The 19,737-nt window shown below is 34.0% G+C and overlaps 1 protein-coding gene across 4 annotated transcripts in view; it reads right to left on the reverse strand.

Moving 5' to 3' along the window:
- LOC145689968 (uncharacterized) overlaps positions 1–15,494 on the reverse strand; it is a 40,723-nt gene extending 25,229 nt beyond the window's left edge. For 2 of the 4 annotated variants that reach the window (XM_081764368.1, XM_081764367.1), the window contains exons 1-3: positions 14,735–15,494; positions 7,181–7,294; positions 5,354–6,069 (exon numbers count right to left, since the gene is read on the reverse strand). In XM_081764368.1, coding sequence (XP_081620494.1) covers positions 5,354–5,898 — 545 coding nt within the window. In that variant the 5' untranslated portion in view covers positions 5,899–6,069; positions 7,181–7,294; positions 14,735–15,494. The remainder of the gene's footprint in view (positions 1–5,353; positions 6,070–7,180; positions 7,295–14,734) is intronic. The other 2 variants (XM_081764370.1, XM_081764369.1) reach the window with 2 other exon arrangements.
- Positions 15,495–19,737: the final 4,243 nt, after the last annotated feature.

Below are 19,737 nucleotides of genomic sequence, written 5' to 3' on the forward strand. Positions count from 1 at the left end.
TAGAGGCAAATTTCGAAACTATACGGTATAACTGGTTTTCGTTTCCAATAGGGGGAAAAGGTAGAAGATGGAAATTGTTCGCACACACAAAGAACTCCTACGAAAGAACTTTTTTATCTATACAGCTTTTGATTCAGGGAAATCAGAACTGAAACCAGAAGGTATACATAGAGTTCTAAAACTACTAGTATTTTCAATAAAAATAAAGTTGGAAAAGGAACATTTTGCTATGAAACTAAAAAACACGAATTGAATTTTTTAAGGTTTACGTCCCACGGTTACGTCGGCTAGGCTAAAGGAGATGGTGATAATGAGAAATGAAGAAAGTGGGAGGAAACGGAAGAACCTCAAGGAAACCCACGCACTCGGTGTTTGTCAACCTTAACGTTCATTTGGGAGGAGCAGAGTTTGAACCCGCGACCCCATGCACCAGAGGTGAACGCTTGACCACTGAGCCATCGTGGCCCCAGTTATGATACTGAGTCCATGTATCCATTTCAATTCGGATTAATCTGTTGCAATGTAAAAAGATATAATGCTGTTTAACATATGCCAAGTATTATATTGGAATATTATGGAATGAATGATATGAATTCTCACCTACATCATTTACTTTTGCCACAAGATCCACAAATGAAGGGAGTAGCCCTGTAAAAGGCTAAACGGGAACAGGGGCCAAAAAAAATAGCGCTGTTATTGAGTACATCAACAACAAAGGTATGACGAAACAAAATTCATTTTGATATATGTCAATCTTGAGGAACCGTACAACTTTTATTGCTCCTATAAGAAGTTGTGTGGTGCATTTTCAAAAGTGCCATACGTTCATTTATGATGAACTTAGTTTCATTTAACTTTCAACAACAGTGACCCAGAAAACATTGATATTATCCATGATATGATATTGCTGAATGAACACTTCTGGTATTTCGTTCCTTTAATGATGTGCTGGACGGACAAGTCTAAGGCAGAGCATGTCAAATATATCGGCGATACAGGTTCCTAAATCACAGGAACACAATCATCAGTTAGTTCAGTATTCTTTCCAGAATTACTTCTTTCCCTTTTTCTTTGGAATTGTAACTTAGTTGCGCCGAGTTCAGATATATCAAGCAGTGTCCAAATGTGACTCTAACTCATTTTGATTTCTCCCCGGAGAAACTTTTCTACAGGAAATGAGCACATCATTTATCTTTATAAAAAGATACAAGCCAGTTTTACTAAATTCTAAATTAAGGAAACGATTTACATCGATCACATTTAATGTACGACAAAACCACTTTGAAAGTGCGAGAAAACACATCTCCACTCCCAAAATGGTCATGTGTTCAGTGTAAAGTTCATGGGCAGTTTTTTTTTTTTTTTAATTAAATTTTGAGCGCATTTTTATCTGATTATCTGACTCTGTAGCAATCGGTGATATATAACTGGAGTACACCATTAAGAATTACAATAATTATAAGTGGAAAACAATAAAATGTGAGCTCGCTGTTGAAAGCTGTCTAAAATCGACTTCATGTACAGAAACAACAACAATTCCAGAGGTGTAAGAACAAACTGTGAAAAAATGAAACGTTGTCTTACCAAATTTAGTACCGTCAAAACCTTCTTCTGTTTGTTAGCGTAATAATAGTAATGAATTAAATCTTATTAGTGATGTTAGCATTGTTATGTGTGACAGTAATTTTTTGAACATTAAAACGCTGATTTATTTATAGGTTTACGAAAATCTTGCGGACTGATATAAGAAGTCATTTACACAAAGAACTCACATTGTGGTATATAGGAAAGGTTTTACGCCTGTGTGGTTTCTTATTTGTGGAAAGGTTCGAATGTTGTCCATGACTCCGTGTAATACAGATACTATAAAAATGTATGACACGAATATCTGAAAGCTGCAAAACATAATTAATTAAAATCACCCAGAGAGATTTGAGCCAGATTCAGAATTACTCAATACCCACAAGAAAGAAGCAACACACATGGCTACAGAAACAAAGATTTTCTTGAATCGTACAGATAGCTAGTAAACTTCTTGATTCCTTGCTTGTTTGATTAACGATTTTTGTGGTCGGAAATAGTGTTTTATCTACAACAAAACCTTCCGTATTTCATAATATATTATTTTACTCTAAAAGTATAATTACTGTAAAAAAAAAAAAAAAAAAAAAAACCGGATAATCCTTCTTGCAATATTAAACATCTATGTGAATGGACAATTATCAATCTACATCATTATATCACACATTGCTTGAAATACACTTAAAGAAATTAATACTTAAAATTTTTATCGCGGGAGGCAGTAGCTAATTTAATCTAAGTTCGATGTATTACGCAGATAAATAACTTCTTTTTAAGCAAGTAGCTACATGAACAGTATTCAATGTTTCATACTAATACCGATAATTTATTAATACAGTGTATCCAAATCAGAAACTTTAAGCAATAGGCCTCATATAGCAGCAAAGCTTGCTTTGAAACTAGAAGCAAATCAAAACAATCAGAACTTATTGTAACATAATTTGTGTAAAAGATACCAACTTTAAGATGGGAGGTATTTTCTTTTTGACAAATGGCATTTCGTTCCTTGTATTTTAATAGAAACATAATAAAACTACTTCAAACTTGGCTCACGGTTCCTGATGAATTTATAATTTCTCAATTATGTATCATTAACCTGACCAAAAATTTCTTTAGTAAGTCCACACTCTAATATGCGATTTCTAACAGTTAAAAGACGGAAGAAAATTACTATATATCAATACTTTCAGTTCTTGAAATCGTTGACAAGTTTGTATGTTCATCCTATTGATCAAGTGTTGCCAAAAGTGGCATATTAAGTAATTAGTACTACATTCTTCCATATAATTGTTTAATGACCTAATTTTTTTATAAGCTCAAGGTAATTTGATGCCAGTATTTTCATTTTGTATCACTGATAGAAATCCCAACATTGAGGAAATTTTTGCGTTTATGTATTAAACAAGCATGTCAATCCCGTGTGAGACGGAACACAGTACGTATTTCATTGGTGGCAATTTAAAACTGGATTACTACAATGCTTAATATCCTATGTTAAAAAGAAACACTACAATATATGCAATTAAACTGTATGTAATATCAAAAACAAAAGTAGCTAGCTAGCTACTGATTCTGGGGAAAATATTTTCATAATATTTTATAATTGATAAGTTTCACCAGCAAATCAACTAAGTGTGAACAGAAATGTATTGCACATTATTGTAGCGATATACTTATATTCCTTAATGGTAAACTTCAGAATTTGAAATATTAACTGATTATCATTAGCTATAAAGTTTGAAAATATTTAAGTAGATATATCTGTGAAAATGACTTAGCATTTAGACAGACGCATATTTAGTTATAAAAGGAAAAATAATTCTTCCTCTTTATACCCAGTATATGATAGAGAATTAGAACAAATATCGACATTTTTATTTTATGTTAGCGGCAAACTTTTGTTGATATAAAGTAACAACACATGCTCGAAGGAAAGCAAAAAACTCTCTTTCTTTGATTTTATTGAGAGTATAAAATTAAATACGCATCCCGATTTTCGTAACTCAAATAAAACTTGTTTGACAAGAAGAAACAGCTCCAATTTATAAGGCTTTACTCTTTTTAGCAAACTGGTAAGCATTTACTTAGACTAATGTAATTCCAACTAAGAAATTTAGTCGTACTACATTTGTATTGCAATTAAGCAGCCTATCCTTCTGTATGAGTACTTAAAAGCACGAAAATAATAGAGGAAAGTTCGGAAAATTCTCCATCAAAAATGCGTTATCTGATTTTTTTTCGCTTGTAACATCGGAACACTATCACCGAAAGAAATAAAAAAAAAAAGTAGAAGTATACGTCGTAACACCTCAAAGAAACTGTGTGCATGTTGTGTTCATTGTTCCAATTGTACTTGGGAGAACGTTCCTGTATTCTTATTTCTAACGAAAATTAGAAAATTGGAAAAAGCGCATGGGAAGATAATGTTTATTCATACAGATTTCAACTGACTTTCAGTACAATCTATAAAATGTTTCACCTTTATTAATTATGTTTATTTAATAAGTGTTATTCGTGGACACTACGTACTAGAAGGAGGTAATAGAGGGATATTTTGTAAAGTTCCTTAAAATCCCACTATAAAATTCCTTCGTATATTACTTGACAGCCACGTCACCAACACATGAAATAGTTATAAGAGCACATAATTTATGCAAAAGATATTCACTATAAGTTCAGTGTTGGTAGCTTATAAATACAGTGCTGCTAGCCTAAAATAAAATACAACATGCCCTATTTGCATGAAAATTGCGCGGGAAAGAGACACTAGCTGCTGGAAGTATTTTTTTTTATTAACAATCAAAATGTAACTTTCACACTGTTCTACACACAACTATTAGATTTCTAACACATATTAAAAATTATTCAAGTCATAATCGAAGAAAATAATAAAACGGACAAATTCGTGAAGACGTCCCAAAAATTTGCTTCTCTTATTTCCCTGTTTATAGGAGTATTCGAACTGGATTTATATCAAAGATAAGGCCACCTAAAAACAATCCAATCAAAGTGCTAACTGAACATACAGTTAAACTAAAATAGGAAAAACATTATCATCCACTTTGCTAAATTTAGTTTTTTTTTTTATTTTCTTTTTCATTACAAGTGAAAATATGCTTCTTTTCTTAGACATTACTGGAGCAATTAATCAAGAGTCACATAGTATATTTAAAATTTATATCCGTATTTTTTTATACCTAAATAAATTCACAAAACCATTTTTTTCTAGAAAACATTTAAACAAATTCTGTTATACCCGTTTGTGCCAGATGCTCAATACAAATAAAAGTGAAAAAAAAATGAAGTTTCTGTTCTTGTCTTTATTCAAATGTTTGCATGTAAGAAAAGTATTATGTATTTTATCTGTACAAGTTATACAAAAGAATTAAGACATATTCTAAATTTTCTTTCCCTAGCACGCAAACATCATGTTTTAAATTATTCGATGACATCTGCCAAGACGCGGCACCAATTCAAACTTTAATATATTAAACATTCTTTTATACCGAAAATCACGAAAAAGTTTGATTGCAAGCACTTTCTTATCATTTTTAATAAATTTAATCTCCTCTTTCTGATATTGCTCGAGATAGGAAGATTATGGTTTACCTTTACTCCTTAAAAAATAACGGAGAAACCTCCACCTTTCTATGAACGCAATTAAAATTTGGAGATCAATATATATACATATATATATAATGCTTTTTTAAAATTGGTAATTGAGCTGAGGACCTAATTATTTACAATAAATATTGACGCTGTAAATCCATACCTTTGTGCAGAAGAATCCGTAAAATCTACACCATCATCATCCTTGGTATTAAATTCCTGCTCAGCGGTTCTCACGACACCCATAGATTTATATTCAGTCACTGAATTTTGAGAAGGTTGCAAGTGTAGCGAGTCTCTCTCGATCGAGGAATTATTGCAACTGAATGTTCCAGGATATTTGTTTAACAGGGATGCATGTTTATCTGACGATATATGGTGTCCCATTCGCAGCTTTCCACTGAAGTAATAAGATCTATCATTAGCACACTTTTTCTCGTTGGGATTAGTTAAGAATGGAACATCAACCTTAGGAAATAAACATTTGAAAGTTTGTGTTTTCCTCTCTCTAAGTTTTGATTCGTTGTCACCCGATAGAAAGTTATTGCTCTTAGTTTGGTCATGAACAGAAAATGTCCGCTCTGTATTTTCCAATTCATATTTTAACTCACAGTGATCAAAACTTTTCAATTTTACGTTAGCTCCCGGAATACTTAATTCAGGAGGAAGCCTCTCACATACAACAAAAGCTTTTTTAGTGAGAAACATAGTATTTTTTTCTTAAAAATGAGTTCTTAATGAGAAAAAAGTACTTTATATGAAAACTGCATTAACAAATATTCTCTGCAGAATATATGCTTCCTAGGGATATACTAATTCAGTTCATGTTTATGACAAGTTTGATTGCAGATGCGACGTTCATATGTCAGATTTATAAACCTGCAAAAGATAAAGATAATTATTATTGTTTAAACAGTACTAACGGTTTAATGTTGATCATTATAATATGTACATGTACAAGTAATTCGAGAAGTAATTGGGTGAAGGACTAGTTTGTGTTCATTAGTATATTACAATTTGAATAAATGTCATCTTCTATTCCAATTATCTACTATATGAATCTGATATAAAACCTTGTTATTTCACACACGCAAATAGCTTTGACCATAATGTTAAAAAAATTAAAATTTCAAATTTGTTTACGCGCAATCAACAATTATTTGAATGTTATTAAGACGATAAACATAAATAAATACGTTTACTGGAAGAGATCATCATGTAAATACAAAACATAATCATAAAATACAGACATAAGTCTACGGACAACCTAAGTATTTGCTACACATACACGAATCATTAAGTTTATTCTGACTGCGTGCACTCAACTCTGAAGTATGCGATCTCCTCCTACGACAAATTGCAAAATATTCATTTTAGTGTGCTTGCCTTGGATAAAGATTAAACCAGTTTTTCCTCTTCTTTTATCTATCAGTTTAATTCTCTTTTCTCTAGTTTTCCTTCATCTATCACTATAGCAAAATGATAAAGACAATTTATTCGTTAAATGTGACAAATCCAAAAGGCCTTTACAAAAATGATGATGGCTGAAGCACCCCCCTACTACTTCTCTTCTACTCGTTCTAAAACACCTTCGTTTGTGACTTTTTCCATCCATTTTACTTCATCTTCCTCAACATCAAATTTCGAGGAGATTCTAAATATTTCTGCTCTAACGTTCCTAATGTCCAAGTGTCTGAATCACGAAATGTAGTAACCCACATATAGCACTTGGCCATTTTTTTCCTAGTTCAAGATTAAGTCTGCTAGTCATAAGTGACATTGTTTTTTGAATGCCTATTTGGCTACGTAAAGCTTGCTCTCTTTGGTGCAGTAAGCATCTTTCTCCAAGTATTTCGGGAAGTTTAAACAGGATATTATCATGACTTCGAATTTTTTGACGTTTATTTCCATTCCTTGTCAACTACTCTGTTTACGATCTCCTGTAGTCCTTCAGTTCCAGCTATAGTAACCATATTTTCTGCATACTGACCTTGGAAATAATCTGTTCTTCAATCTTGAAATCTCCTATTTCCATTAATGCTTCCTTCTATGATTTATTGTAACATCAAGAAAGTCCCTTGGTCATTCTCCACTTAGATAGATCCTGCAACGACATGAGTGAAGCTTAATGACACTATATATTTTAACGAACTTTTCAAAATTTGAAAGTCTGCAACGCAACCAGTGCAATAACTAATAATAAATGTTATGCTGGTTAGAGTAAAAGAAAAACACAAATTTTGCAATTTCTTGAGTCAGAACATTATGAAATGAGGTTTCTGATCTGATTTTAGCGACAAAATTATTATTATTAATAATAATACTAACAAGCGGAAATTATTCGTGAGGATTGCTCAGAAAAGATGGTCGTAATAAGAAATAAAATTTAAACCTCATTCTTCGTAATTATCGACACTAAGTTAGTATAAAGTCCTCATAAATTGGAGCGAAACGTTTATAACGATGGTGAACAAAATAGAATATCTAGACTGTGTTCAACACTATTAATACCGTAAAACATTTAATAAGAAATTAGCGAAATTAGTTTTATCCTTGTTCATGTTGTTTTCTAGGAAACACCCTAAATTTCCGCTGGTATGTGCGTAATATCTTGTTGATACATGTATTTTATTTGTGTTGGTTTACAGTAGTGAGTACGGCTAAAATGATAGAGTGCATATAAAAGATACTTGCATGTGGTAAATATTTCCGGACTACGGTAATACACCCTCCATTCCAAAAGAAACCGAACGTTTTAAAAAAACAAAAAAGCAATGTACATTTTGGAACAAATCATTTTTATTAATCAATGTATTCCCCTTCTGCATCGATACACATGTTTGCACGCTCCAACAAGTTGTCAAACGACTTCTCCATGTCCTTTATTGGAATGGTCTTTAGGACGGCGGTCGTCGCCTTTTCAATGGCATCAATCGATGCGTGCCACTTTCCTTTCATCGCCAAATGCAGTTTCGGGAACAGATAGAAATCGCACGGAGCGAGATCTGGTGAATAGGGCGGATGATGCAACCGAATAATGTGATTTTTGACCAAAAATTCTGTTACAAGTCGCGAACGATGTGATGGTGCATTATCATCCAAAAGAGTCCAACTGCCGATTTCCCGATATTCGGGCCGAATACGACGAATTCTTGCCAGCAAACGCTTCATGACGCCCAAGTAAAACTCTCCAGTGACTGTCTGGCCGGGCGGAACAAATTCTTTGTGGATAATTCCTTTTCAATCGTAAAAACAAATCAGCATCACCTTAACTTTTGACTTCACCAAGCGACTTTTTTTGGGTGTTTCTTCATCCGGCGCTCTCCATTCAGCACTTTGCCGCTTTGTTTCGGGCTCATATTCAAAACACCACGTCTCGTAACCAGTTACAATCGATTTCAAGAAGTTTCGATCCTGCTGAGCACTTTTAACGATGTCTTTGCAATGCGCAATTCGATCAACTTTTTGGTCTTCGGTGAGTTTGTGTGGTACAAACCGCGAATTAACCTTCTTAAGGCCCAAAATTTCGGTCAAAATGCGGTATGCGATTGTTTGAGGAATGCATAATTCCAATAACTTTCACCGACGATTTTTTGTTATGTTTGATGAATTCACGCACTTTTTCGATGTTTTCTTCCGATAATCCGGTTCTGGGACGGCCTGATCTTTCGTCATCATCCAGCGTCTCTCTACCTGATTTGAATCGTCTGAACCACTCGTAAACTTGCGTACGGGATAGACACTCATCACCATATGCATTTTGTAGCATTTGGTGCGTTTCACTAAAAGTTTTACCCAGTTTAACACAAAACTCAATTGCAGCTCGTTGTTTGAAACTCATTTTCCGACCGATGTACACAACACACTGACAGTTGAAACGCGATAACTTTGTTGCCGTGCATCCAAATGTCATGACATTTATACCAGTTGTCAATGAGGGACTACGCCATCTACCGGTAAAATATTACAACAATTGGCACTAGTGGTACTATTTGTTTTCAAACGTTCGGTTTCTTTCGGAATGGAGGGTGTAGTTATATTTTGTGTTTACGTAGTTACCAGTGTGAAACCAGTGCCTAATTAGGAACTCGTATCACTACAAAACATATTGAGCTTCAGGTGAATGCAACATACAATAACTAGCCTAAACTATGCAACTCAAATAACGTAACTGCTGCAAGTTTACTATTTGCCGATAAATTTGTAAAATATACGGAATTATTTATATCCACTTAAGACGAACATCGAGGCAATATAAAGACGTAGAAGTGCCTTAATGCGAGATCTTTAATGGCATTAAACTCGCGTAGTACATCGAATCGATTCGCCATATTGGAAGTGGAAATGAGGCAGATTTACGTAATGCTCCATAGTTATTTATAGCGACAGAGCTTTTAACTCTGAAGTGAAAACAGATATGTAAACTTGGATTACGGAAATGGATTCAGGAGTAAATTCCAGTGCTATTTGATACACCACATAACCCCCTTGTCATTTATCATACTTGACGGCGATTCAATATGGCGCCTTTCAAAATGACGCTCATGCACTGGAAGCAGCCCGACATATGGATCCTCTACCTTGGTTTACAATACTGAAGTCAGATCTATGAAATCCTTTTTTCATTTTTGTGCCAAAATGGTATTCTTGGACATTACCTACTGGATTTCAAGATGGCGTCGGTGTAGCAGCTCAACGAAGCATTTGAGCATCGAGTGACTATTACTACGTTACTTAGCAACTCGAACTGAATCTTGTCACAAATTTTCATCAAAATTCAACTCTCACGGTTTATGGACCTTCCTCGTTAGTGTCTCAGAGAGAACTTTTATATAAAATAGAGAAATGTGGAATAAGAGGAGTAATAGGAAACTATTTTCATTCATATTTGACAGATAGAATGCAGGAGGTGGAAATAACCAAAGTAGATGAGAGAAATTCAGAAGTAATTACATTCACATCTACAATGAATAAAATTAAATGCAGCGTACCACAGGGATCAATTCTTGGGCCACTACTGTTTTTGATGTATATAAACGATCTACCGGATAATTTGAACTTTGCAAAGCCACATTATTCGCGGATCACACAAGTGTCGCAATAACAGGCGAAAACCATCAACAATTAAATACTAACATAGAAAATACTGTAAAACAACTAACGAAATGATTTTTATCATAATAAATTAATAGTAAATTAAGAAAAAGAACTTGTCAATAATCTTTAAATAACCAAACAACAATCCAGATAAAGGAAATATAAAAATAGGAGAAAAATAGTTAGTTCCGTAAATGTTTTACGTGTACATATATCGCAAATTTAAAATAGGATTATCATACAGGAAAAATTGCGAATAAGTTAAGAAAAATGTGTTTTGGAGTACAAACTATTAAAAACAATATAAACCGAAATACAGCAAAAATATTATATTACTGCTCATTTGAATCTATATTAAGATATGGAATAATATTTTGGGAAAATACTGTAAAAAGTAGAGAAACTTTTGTTCTTCAGAAAAGAACTGTACGAATTCTAGCTGGTGTAGGATCCCGAGAGTCCTGTAGAAAATATTTTAAAAAACTAGCTATACTACATTTATCATGTTTGTGCATATATATATTGCTTAGTAGAATTTGTAAGATCCAATATAAATGAATACACAACAAACGGTGACATGCATGGTTATGACACAAGAAGAAAGACTAATTTTCATCCACCAAACCATGGAACAGCAATGTACGAAAAGGGAGTAAAGTATGCTGGTATTATGCTGTACAATAAGCTACCAAACAATTAAAGGTAATCAAGTATAATATTGCATTCAAAAGAAAGTTAAAAGAATACCTATTGTCACATTGCTTCTACACATTAGATGAATACAATTAAATAATCACAATGAAATAGTAATAACAAAGTAACAAGATAGGTCCATTTATGTATAAGATATGCTGTAGTACTAGTATAATGATATTTCAATTTACTATAATGTATAAATTATGTTTAACAAATGCCTCTAATATATGTACTGCTTCAATTAACCATGACGAATCTCATGTACTATCGGAGAATTATTTCCAAGTTTTTTCAGAATGGAGGATAAATAAAATGAAATGAAATGGAAGAAAACTACTAGAAAATTTTATATGGAACACAAGAAGTATCACAAATTTTGGCTCTCTCGTAACTCTGCATTTGTCCTCTGAACTACTCCCGAACAGATGACGATCGCACATCGATAATCAATTTATTCTTTTCATTTCCACAGAAAGTCTTTCAGTTTAACTTCTCACGGAAACGAAAATGAAATACTTCAGTCTAACAACCTATGTTTGCGAACTTTAGGGTAGGGAGACGATAATTAAGGCAAGTGAATGATGAAAGAATTGGTGGAATGAGGAAGTAGGAGAAAACGGGAACACTCCGCGAAAACTCACGGATGCTGTGTTGTCCACCACATCCGGGATCGAACCAGGGTCAAGACGTAATAAAGATAAGCATTCTACCACTGAGAAATCATGCTCTTCGCTCTTACTCGGGATAAATGCAATTCTTACTTTTACTGGCCACTTAGCTGAATTTCTTTGGGGTATTCTGCACTGTCGTGTTTGTGGCGTATATCCGCACGCCGTATTTATGCTCATAACCATTAAGACGTCCTTAAATGTATGCGAAACGAAGAATATTACGCTCCTCATAACAACGTTTAAATGTACTAAATAAACAAAAATAGATATTATTATTTCCACATTGTATCTATAAATGAATCACGTAGTACAGTCAGTTATCTTAATTTATCCTATCTTACTAATCTAATCTGCTATGTTAAGCTACCTTTATGATTTATTTAACGATCGACCTATGTGTCTTAATTTATATGGATGCAACATAAAAACGTAAATATCACAAGAGAGAATAAATAAATAATAAACAAGACTTAAATGTAGATTTGTAAACACCACATAATTAGTTTCATAGCCATTGATATATATTGTGTATACGTGAGCTTGTGATTTTAAGCTACACGGAATACAATTGTATGAGAATTATACCAGTACTTCAAGGACATTCGTATTTCGCAGAACTATCATTATCTTCATAGCAACATAAAAAAGAAAAAGACTTTTAGTTACAACATATCCCACCTTTAAAAAATTCAGTATAGAACTTGATCCAATAAATGAAATGATAAAAATTCGGTCCCGATAAATACCTAATCGAGTCATATTCACATACCATTATTGTCATGTTCGAAAGGTGATAGGAATAGTGATGGGCAATGAAAATATTTTCGGTGGAACGAATTTAAAAAAAAAAATGGGAATAATCTCGGGTTTTTCCCTGGCCTATAAATTCCCGGGAAGGAATTTACATTTTTTTTATCTTCCAAATTATAAGAACCATATGACTAATTACATTATTAAATATATTATGATTTACTTCTAGGTTTTAAAGAATTTGGAGCTTAAAAAATTTAAAATTCTTTGACTGTACTTAATATAACTAATAATATGAGTTTTTAAGTTTTATTTCCATTTGCACTAAAAAATAAGTTAATTGTTTAGTATTGGGGACATAAAACTAGCAAAAAGTAGGACGATTTACGGAACAAATGAGTTTGTAGTGGTATTCAAAGTTGTCAAGAAAGTATTGAACACAATTTCTTTAGAGATTTGTACAAACCGTAAAGGTAAGCGGAAATGATTTATGTGAGAAAAGAAAGTCAATTGTTGGTAACAAAGATAGAAAACAATGTGCCCTGCGGGACTCTTCCCCGCCTTCACTCGCTCAGGTTCGCTCGGCAATGCTGTCTAAATTTAATGTTGGTTACGTAATTTAACGTATGAAAGCGTAAAATAACCGCATAGAAACAGAATATCGCAGAAAAAGTAGGTGAAAAAGCTGGCCCACCAAAGCTAAACAATAGCCAAAAGTAGCAAAGTACTAATTTACAAATGATAAAAAGGAACCATTTTGTAAAGTAATGTAGAATTACGTAGAAACACAAAAGTACTATAAATAAAACCTGAACAACCGTTAGAGATAGACGTCGGTCTGTCTCCTGTCTCTGACTCGAATTCCTGAAGAGGTACTCGGACTTCTCTTATATGTGAATTAAAGCATGAAATTTCGAGAAATGGGCAGGAAAGGTCGTGTGAGGCAATATTACATGTAAAAATATAAAGATAAGGAAGTATCTTGCAAATATTGTGAATATACATATTTATGCGCGAATATTGACAAAATGGTGAGACATGTGCCTTCTGGGAGTTACCCAACCTAATTTGTATATAACATTTCAAAATTTAATATGCTTTTATCAGTAGTAGAGTGAAGTTTAGAAAATTCGCTTACATGTAAATATAAACATTTTAAAGAAATAATAAACACTTCTGACCAAAGTATGTACACTTGTTTATTAAAAACTAAATTACAGTGTAGCGGTTTCGACAATTTAACGTTGTCTTCGTCAGACACTAAATCAGTTTTAGAGTCTGATTTAGTGTATGACGAAGACAGCGTTAAATTGTCGAAACCGCTACACTATAATTTAGTTTTTAATATACAAGTGTATATACTCTGGTCAGAAGTGTTTATTACTTCTTTAGTGAGTTCCAAAGTCGTGATGGATAAAGTTGCATGTTAAACTTTTTAGCGGTTTAAAAGTATGTGGACTTACTGTACCATTTTTGAAATATATTTACTTTCATAGAACATATTGTAAATAAATAACCATTTAAGCGTACTCTCTAAATATAACAAAATATTAATAAAATAACATAACATTGAATATACATTTTAAGACTCCTCTGGGGATAACAGTAATAATATATTGTGATATAAAAACGAATTTAACTTTGAAATCATAATATAGTAATAGAATGCAATTTTATTTGATTGTAAATAAATTTTCGGGAAATTCCCATTTTTGGAAAACTTCCCGAAAAATATCTTCCCGGGAATGTACCCATCACTAGACAGGAGTTAAAGGGAAAAATATCCTGGGGTAGTGATAAACATTGAGATTGTCGCAAACTTGTACTCCTACGATTTTATTTCTTCATCTTGTAAGCAACATACCAAACATTTACTATTAACGAAATACAGCCAATATCGCAATTTTAATCATCACTGTTAAAAAAAAAAAAAAAAAAATCTTCCAGGGCTAAATGTTCAAACCTTGGATAATTCTCTAAGTACCAGAACAGTTGGCAACCTTAAGGCATTGGTATGTTATCTATTAAAACTTTTCCATGGTACATCACTTCGCGTGACCGTTATATTTTAAGTTTACATTTGTAGAGTTACTAATCTAAAATGATTACAAGTGCTTAGCAAATGATTAAATAAATAACTGCATATCAAAGACGACTCTATTATGATATCTTATTTTCCACCGTCAGTATATTTCTGCACAGTGTACAGAAAATGCATTACATGTTTACAATTGGAGCGTTACTTTATCAATCATGACAAGTGCTATTGAAATTCGTATCACTGTCAACACCCACTTTTTTAAACTACCCTCACTTATTCCCATACTCACCATCGCTAAGGCGCCAGCTTCCTTAGACCACACCACTGGTTTAACCCACCAGCTACGAACTGCACTGACTCGGTTAGATAGCACTTGTGCTTTATAGTGGCCACCTAGTGCAGGTCGATTTGTTCTTGGAACTAATATGGCATACAATCCGGAAGCCGTATTTATATGTAAATCGTAAAAGATTTGTAGATGTTAAAGTACTTCTGGTAGTAGCCTTGAATTTTACCTACCCGAAATGAGATATATTTACTGTTGTCCAGCGGAAACTTTTTAAGAAGACAACATGAAGAAATTTAGCGATAGATTTTGATTTTGTTAAACATATTTCTAGTGGTGCGCAAGAAGTAAACCACCAGCACAATTATTGAAGTACATGTCACGCAATCAACAATAGAAAATTCTAAACAATCATTTGAAACACGAAAAGTGGAACTTTATTATTTATTTATTTTTTAAACAATACCGGTAGTTGTAAGCTTTCACGCTTTTGTAAAGTGATAAAAAGATGGATGGTAAAAATATTTCAACTATTCGACGATTACTTCAAGTGATATATTTTATTTTAAACTACATATCTTGGGTATTGTCGCGTGACAACCACTACTATATTCCCTTCCCGATTATTGTCGTATGTATTTACTTTTTACTTCTGATGAACACTCGGAAGTATTGTCTGTTCACTCTAGGATGGAAGATTGTTTACAAACAACTATTGTAGTGCGAGCGTCAAAACCTTGCTTCTCACCCCTACATGGTTAATTCATGGTTGCCAGGCACATGAATCTCCGAACCGAATGTACCTACTTCTGCACAGCCATGGACCAAGTGCTATTACTACATAAATTGCTGCTTTTGAGATGACTGAGATATTAATGTTATGAAAAATTGAGTTAGTTATTATGTAATACAATTTTACATATAATGCACACTCAATTTTGTACAAGTGTTCTTGTTCGAAAGTGTGCGAAAACCTTGTACGCCTGGCAATATTGGAATATGGCAGTTTGTGTTGTAAACAATAAACAGAGGTAGCGAAGACCGTTAGGTTCGCTGGACAGCGTTGTTTTCATGATAAGGCGACAGAAACATATTGTACTGATTGTAAACAAGGGCTGGGAATTTCGATGCGAGTATAGGTGGAAATATTCTTCCCACATATTGCCTGTTGGTGAAGGTTTGCAATGTTGCAAACTGCTAAGTGTAGAATTTCATACTAATTAAACGAGCTTTGAGAAGGATTAGTATGATGCAATAATTATAAATACTAACAACCATAGACTTAAAGTATTAGGAAATAAACCATGCTGCAGTAAGAAGAATATAATACACATTGAATTAAGTGTTCAAAGTACAATATAAAGCGAATTTTAACATTTAAACATTTTAAAGCTGTACACATTTGCCCTGTTTGGGTGCCCTTAACAGACACTGTGCAACACGAAAAAAGGCATTAAAATAGGTAGATCGAGCGTGGGCATGAACGCGGCTCTGGCCTGTATTCCTTATTAAGGTTTTCCTCAGTCCCACGAGGTGAATGACTAGATAGTAGCTTCTGTAAGGCAGGGGCGGATCCAGGACAGACTTCTTGAGGGCGGTGAGTTTTAATACTGCTACTTAGAGCTATTTTTAAGAGCTCCAAACTCTGGGATTGGGTTTTATTTAAGTATATAAAATGAGAAAGGTTCCTTTCCTGGGGGCAATCGCCATGATCGCCCCCCTGGATCCGCCACTGCTGCAAGGCCAGAATTGGGCCAAACACCGAGGCCCCAGAATTGGCGGGAAATATATTACTTCAGAATATTATGTTGTCAACACTTCCACAAATATTATGGTGGTGGGTTCCGACATCCCTTTTTCGTTTATGTGTGTTTAAATTCATTATGAAGTAAATGTAGAATTGTTTCTTTCATTCTCTTTCTTTCTTTCTTCTCATCTTTCTCATCCTTGCTCTCCTTTCCCCACCTTCTTAAAATATGAATACTATCCTCCTGTAATATTGTTTCTCTCCACGGCCCAACCGGTTTAAAGAGACCAACCTGATATAGTTAACTATTAGCAGAAGTGTACCAATAAATTCACATTAGAGACAGCGCCGTAACTTATATTTTTTTTTCTGGGGGGCAAGCATTAATATGTGTATTTGGGCCTCCTAGAAAAAGTTTTTCTCATTCTTGCCCCCCCCCTCTTTCTAACTTTTTCTTACTATTTATGCCCCCCGGAGCCTGTCGGCCCTCCCTCACGGCAAGGTCTGCGGGGCCGCTACTTACGCCCTTGGGCCCATTCCATACATGACATTAATTAAGGGGACAACATTGACAAATCTCAAAGCCATACGAATAAATGTTATTTCTAGGGCCCCTAATAATAGACGTTTCTTACTGAAGTGGGCACAAGGCTCACTTTTGTTTTATTTACCTTTTGTGCGCTGCTTTATGTAATGTAGTGAAACTGTTTAATGCTTCATTTATAATTTCATGTTCGTATTGTATATGGATTAAGAAAATTTCGTCTCCAAATGGGCCCCTTCGAACAGCGGGGAACATCCCTGGGGGGAAGTTGCCCCTCCCCTGTCCCACACAAGTTACGGTCCTGATTAGAGAAGAAGTAAACTCTTTCGAAATTTACGCAACTTGCAAATACCAAACCCTACTAGTGCTAAAATTGATGAGTTAGTTCCACTGTTACAACTGCTATAAGGGGAAAGTAGGGGAAGGACTGCTAAGATTCGCTGGCCAGGTTTTGTGTCAAAACACAGCGCCAAGCTACAGTGAACGGACAATAATAGAACCCAAATCAGATAGGCTATATCACATATTATTTAGTTACATCTGAAGCAACGTTGCCAGGTCCCCAACTCGAAAAGTCGCTACTGTGCTGTCAAAATTCCTGAAATTCCGCTATTTTACGCTACATTATATATGCTGTTAACAAAACTGCAAAATATTTCACAAATTAATAATAGGCCTAAATTCTAAATGGAAAACTCTGATTTTGTGCTTCACTAAATTTTATAATTTAAAAAAAGAATTTCAGTCTTAATTGAATTAGTATTATTGAAGTAAAAGTCACGGTCAATGCTTATATTTTTTTATTGTAATGTTCTTTATTAACATTGTGTAACATCAGTTGTAATTGTAAAACATTTCCTTCTTTTAAAAATAGAAGAAATGAAAGAAAAGGGATATATATTCAAGGGCGCTAATCCTAGAGTGCCCGGACCCCCCCATCTCTTGTGGGTCCCTCATTGTATTTATAAATATACAATATTTGGCATAATTAGAATACAATTTGTCTTAACATCCTCTTATATACCTTATTATCTGAAGGGGCCCCTCCAAATTTACGGAGAAATCGGTGCATTTGTACATATGTTTTATTCGTTACTGCGTACAATAACTTCTAAATTATAATGTAAGAATAATTACAATGATGTCACTTGACAACTGATTTAACAAAATTTTGTTTGCAAATAATGTTGATATATGTATCAAATATAAAATTTTAAAATGTTTCATTACAAGTACTTTCAATAAAGATTTTTTTGTTTGTTTGTTTAATGCTGATTTTTTAATTCTCTCCGCAAGAAACTACTATAAAATACTATTGAACTGCATAAAACATTCTATACCTTTGTCTCAACAGTACTTCTACCTTACGACAGGTTTGTCCCATCCGCGTTTGTCACTAATGTGTGAGGTCCCTGCTTCAATCCTCAATCAAGTAAGTTTATGTTTTTCTCATGTTTCGTCCTATCACTTCTCATCATCATCGTTTTGCGGAGACGTTAAATTCAACATTTCCTGAAACTAGCACCAAGAATCGAACTCGGGACGATTGCAACGCATGTACGGTATCCATGTTCACCCCTAAAGCGGAACAAAATGACCCCTAAAAGGGAACGAGGTGGACCACCCAAATTTATATATTAGGGTCCAGTACTATTATACCAAATGTTTAAAGTGGGCAATTTCTAAAACTTAAGGGGTGGGCCAAGGTACCATTCCCAAAAATTTCAAGGGGTGCACAAATGTACCTATGTCTTATGATAGGGAATAGACCCCTATACATGACCATATAACCATATAAGGTAATAGGTCCTCATCCAAGAGGATAAATTGGATAAAAAAAAACAAACACGTGGTACAACATATTGCTTATGTTTATATTTTGGCAATTTTGTACCCTAAAAGGGAATGAAGTGAACCACCCAAATTTATCATGATACATATTAGAGTCCAGTAGTATATGCTTAAACTGGAAAATTTCCAAAATTTAAAAGATTGGCCATGGTACTCCTCCCGGGTGCACAAATGTACCTATGTCTTATAATAGGAAATGGACATCTGTATACGTCCATATAACTATATAAGGTAATAGGACCTCATCCAAGGTGATAAAATGAACCAAATACGTGGTTGTAGTAAAATTTGGTAATTTTGTGCCCCTAAAAGGGATATAATAATATATATTAGGGTCCTATACTATTATACCAAATGTTTAAATTGGGCAATTTCCAAAATTGAAGGGGGTGGACCAAAGTACTCCACCCAAATTTTAAAGGGGTGCACAAATATACCCATATCTTATGAAAGGTAATGAACCCCTGTATACGTCCATATAACTATATAAGGTAATAGGGCCTCATCCAAGAGGATAAATTGGGCCAAAAGACCAAACACGTGGTACAACGTATTGCTTACGTTTATATTTTGGCAATTTCTGTACCTCTAAAAGGGAACATGTTTTCTCCTGTTTTCGTCCTATCATTTCTCATCACCATCGTTTTCGCTGGGGACGTTAAATTCAAAATTTCTTTAAACTAGCACCAAGAATCGAACTCGGTACGATTGCAAGGTATCCATGTTCACCCCTGAAACGGAACAAAGTGGATCACAAAGTACTTATCAAATTTAAGGAAATAATTTTAAATACGCCTCCATATAACGTAATAAGGCTCCAAAATCGATAATCATCAAAGGGAACGAGGTCCGATACTCCCCTCC

The sequence above is a fragment of the Thermobia domestica genome, chromosome 7 (assembly GCF_964235325.1).
Source record: "Thermobia domestica chromosome 7, izTheDome1.hap1.1, whole genome shotgun sequence".
NCBI lineage: Eukaryota > Metazoa > Arthropoda > Insecta > Zygentoma > Lepismatidae > Thermobia > Thermobia domestica.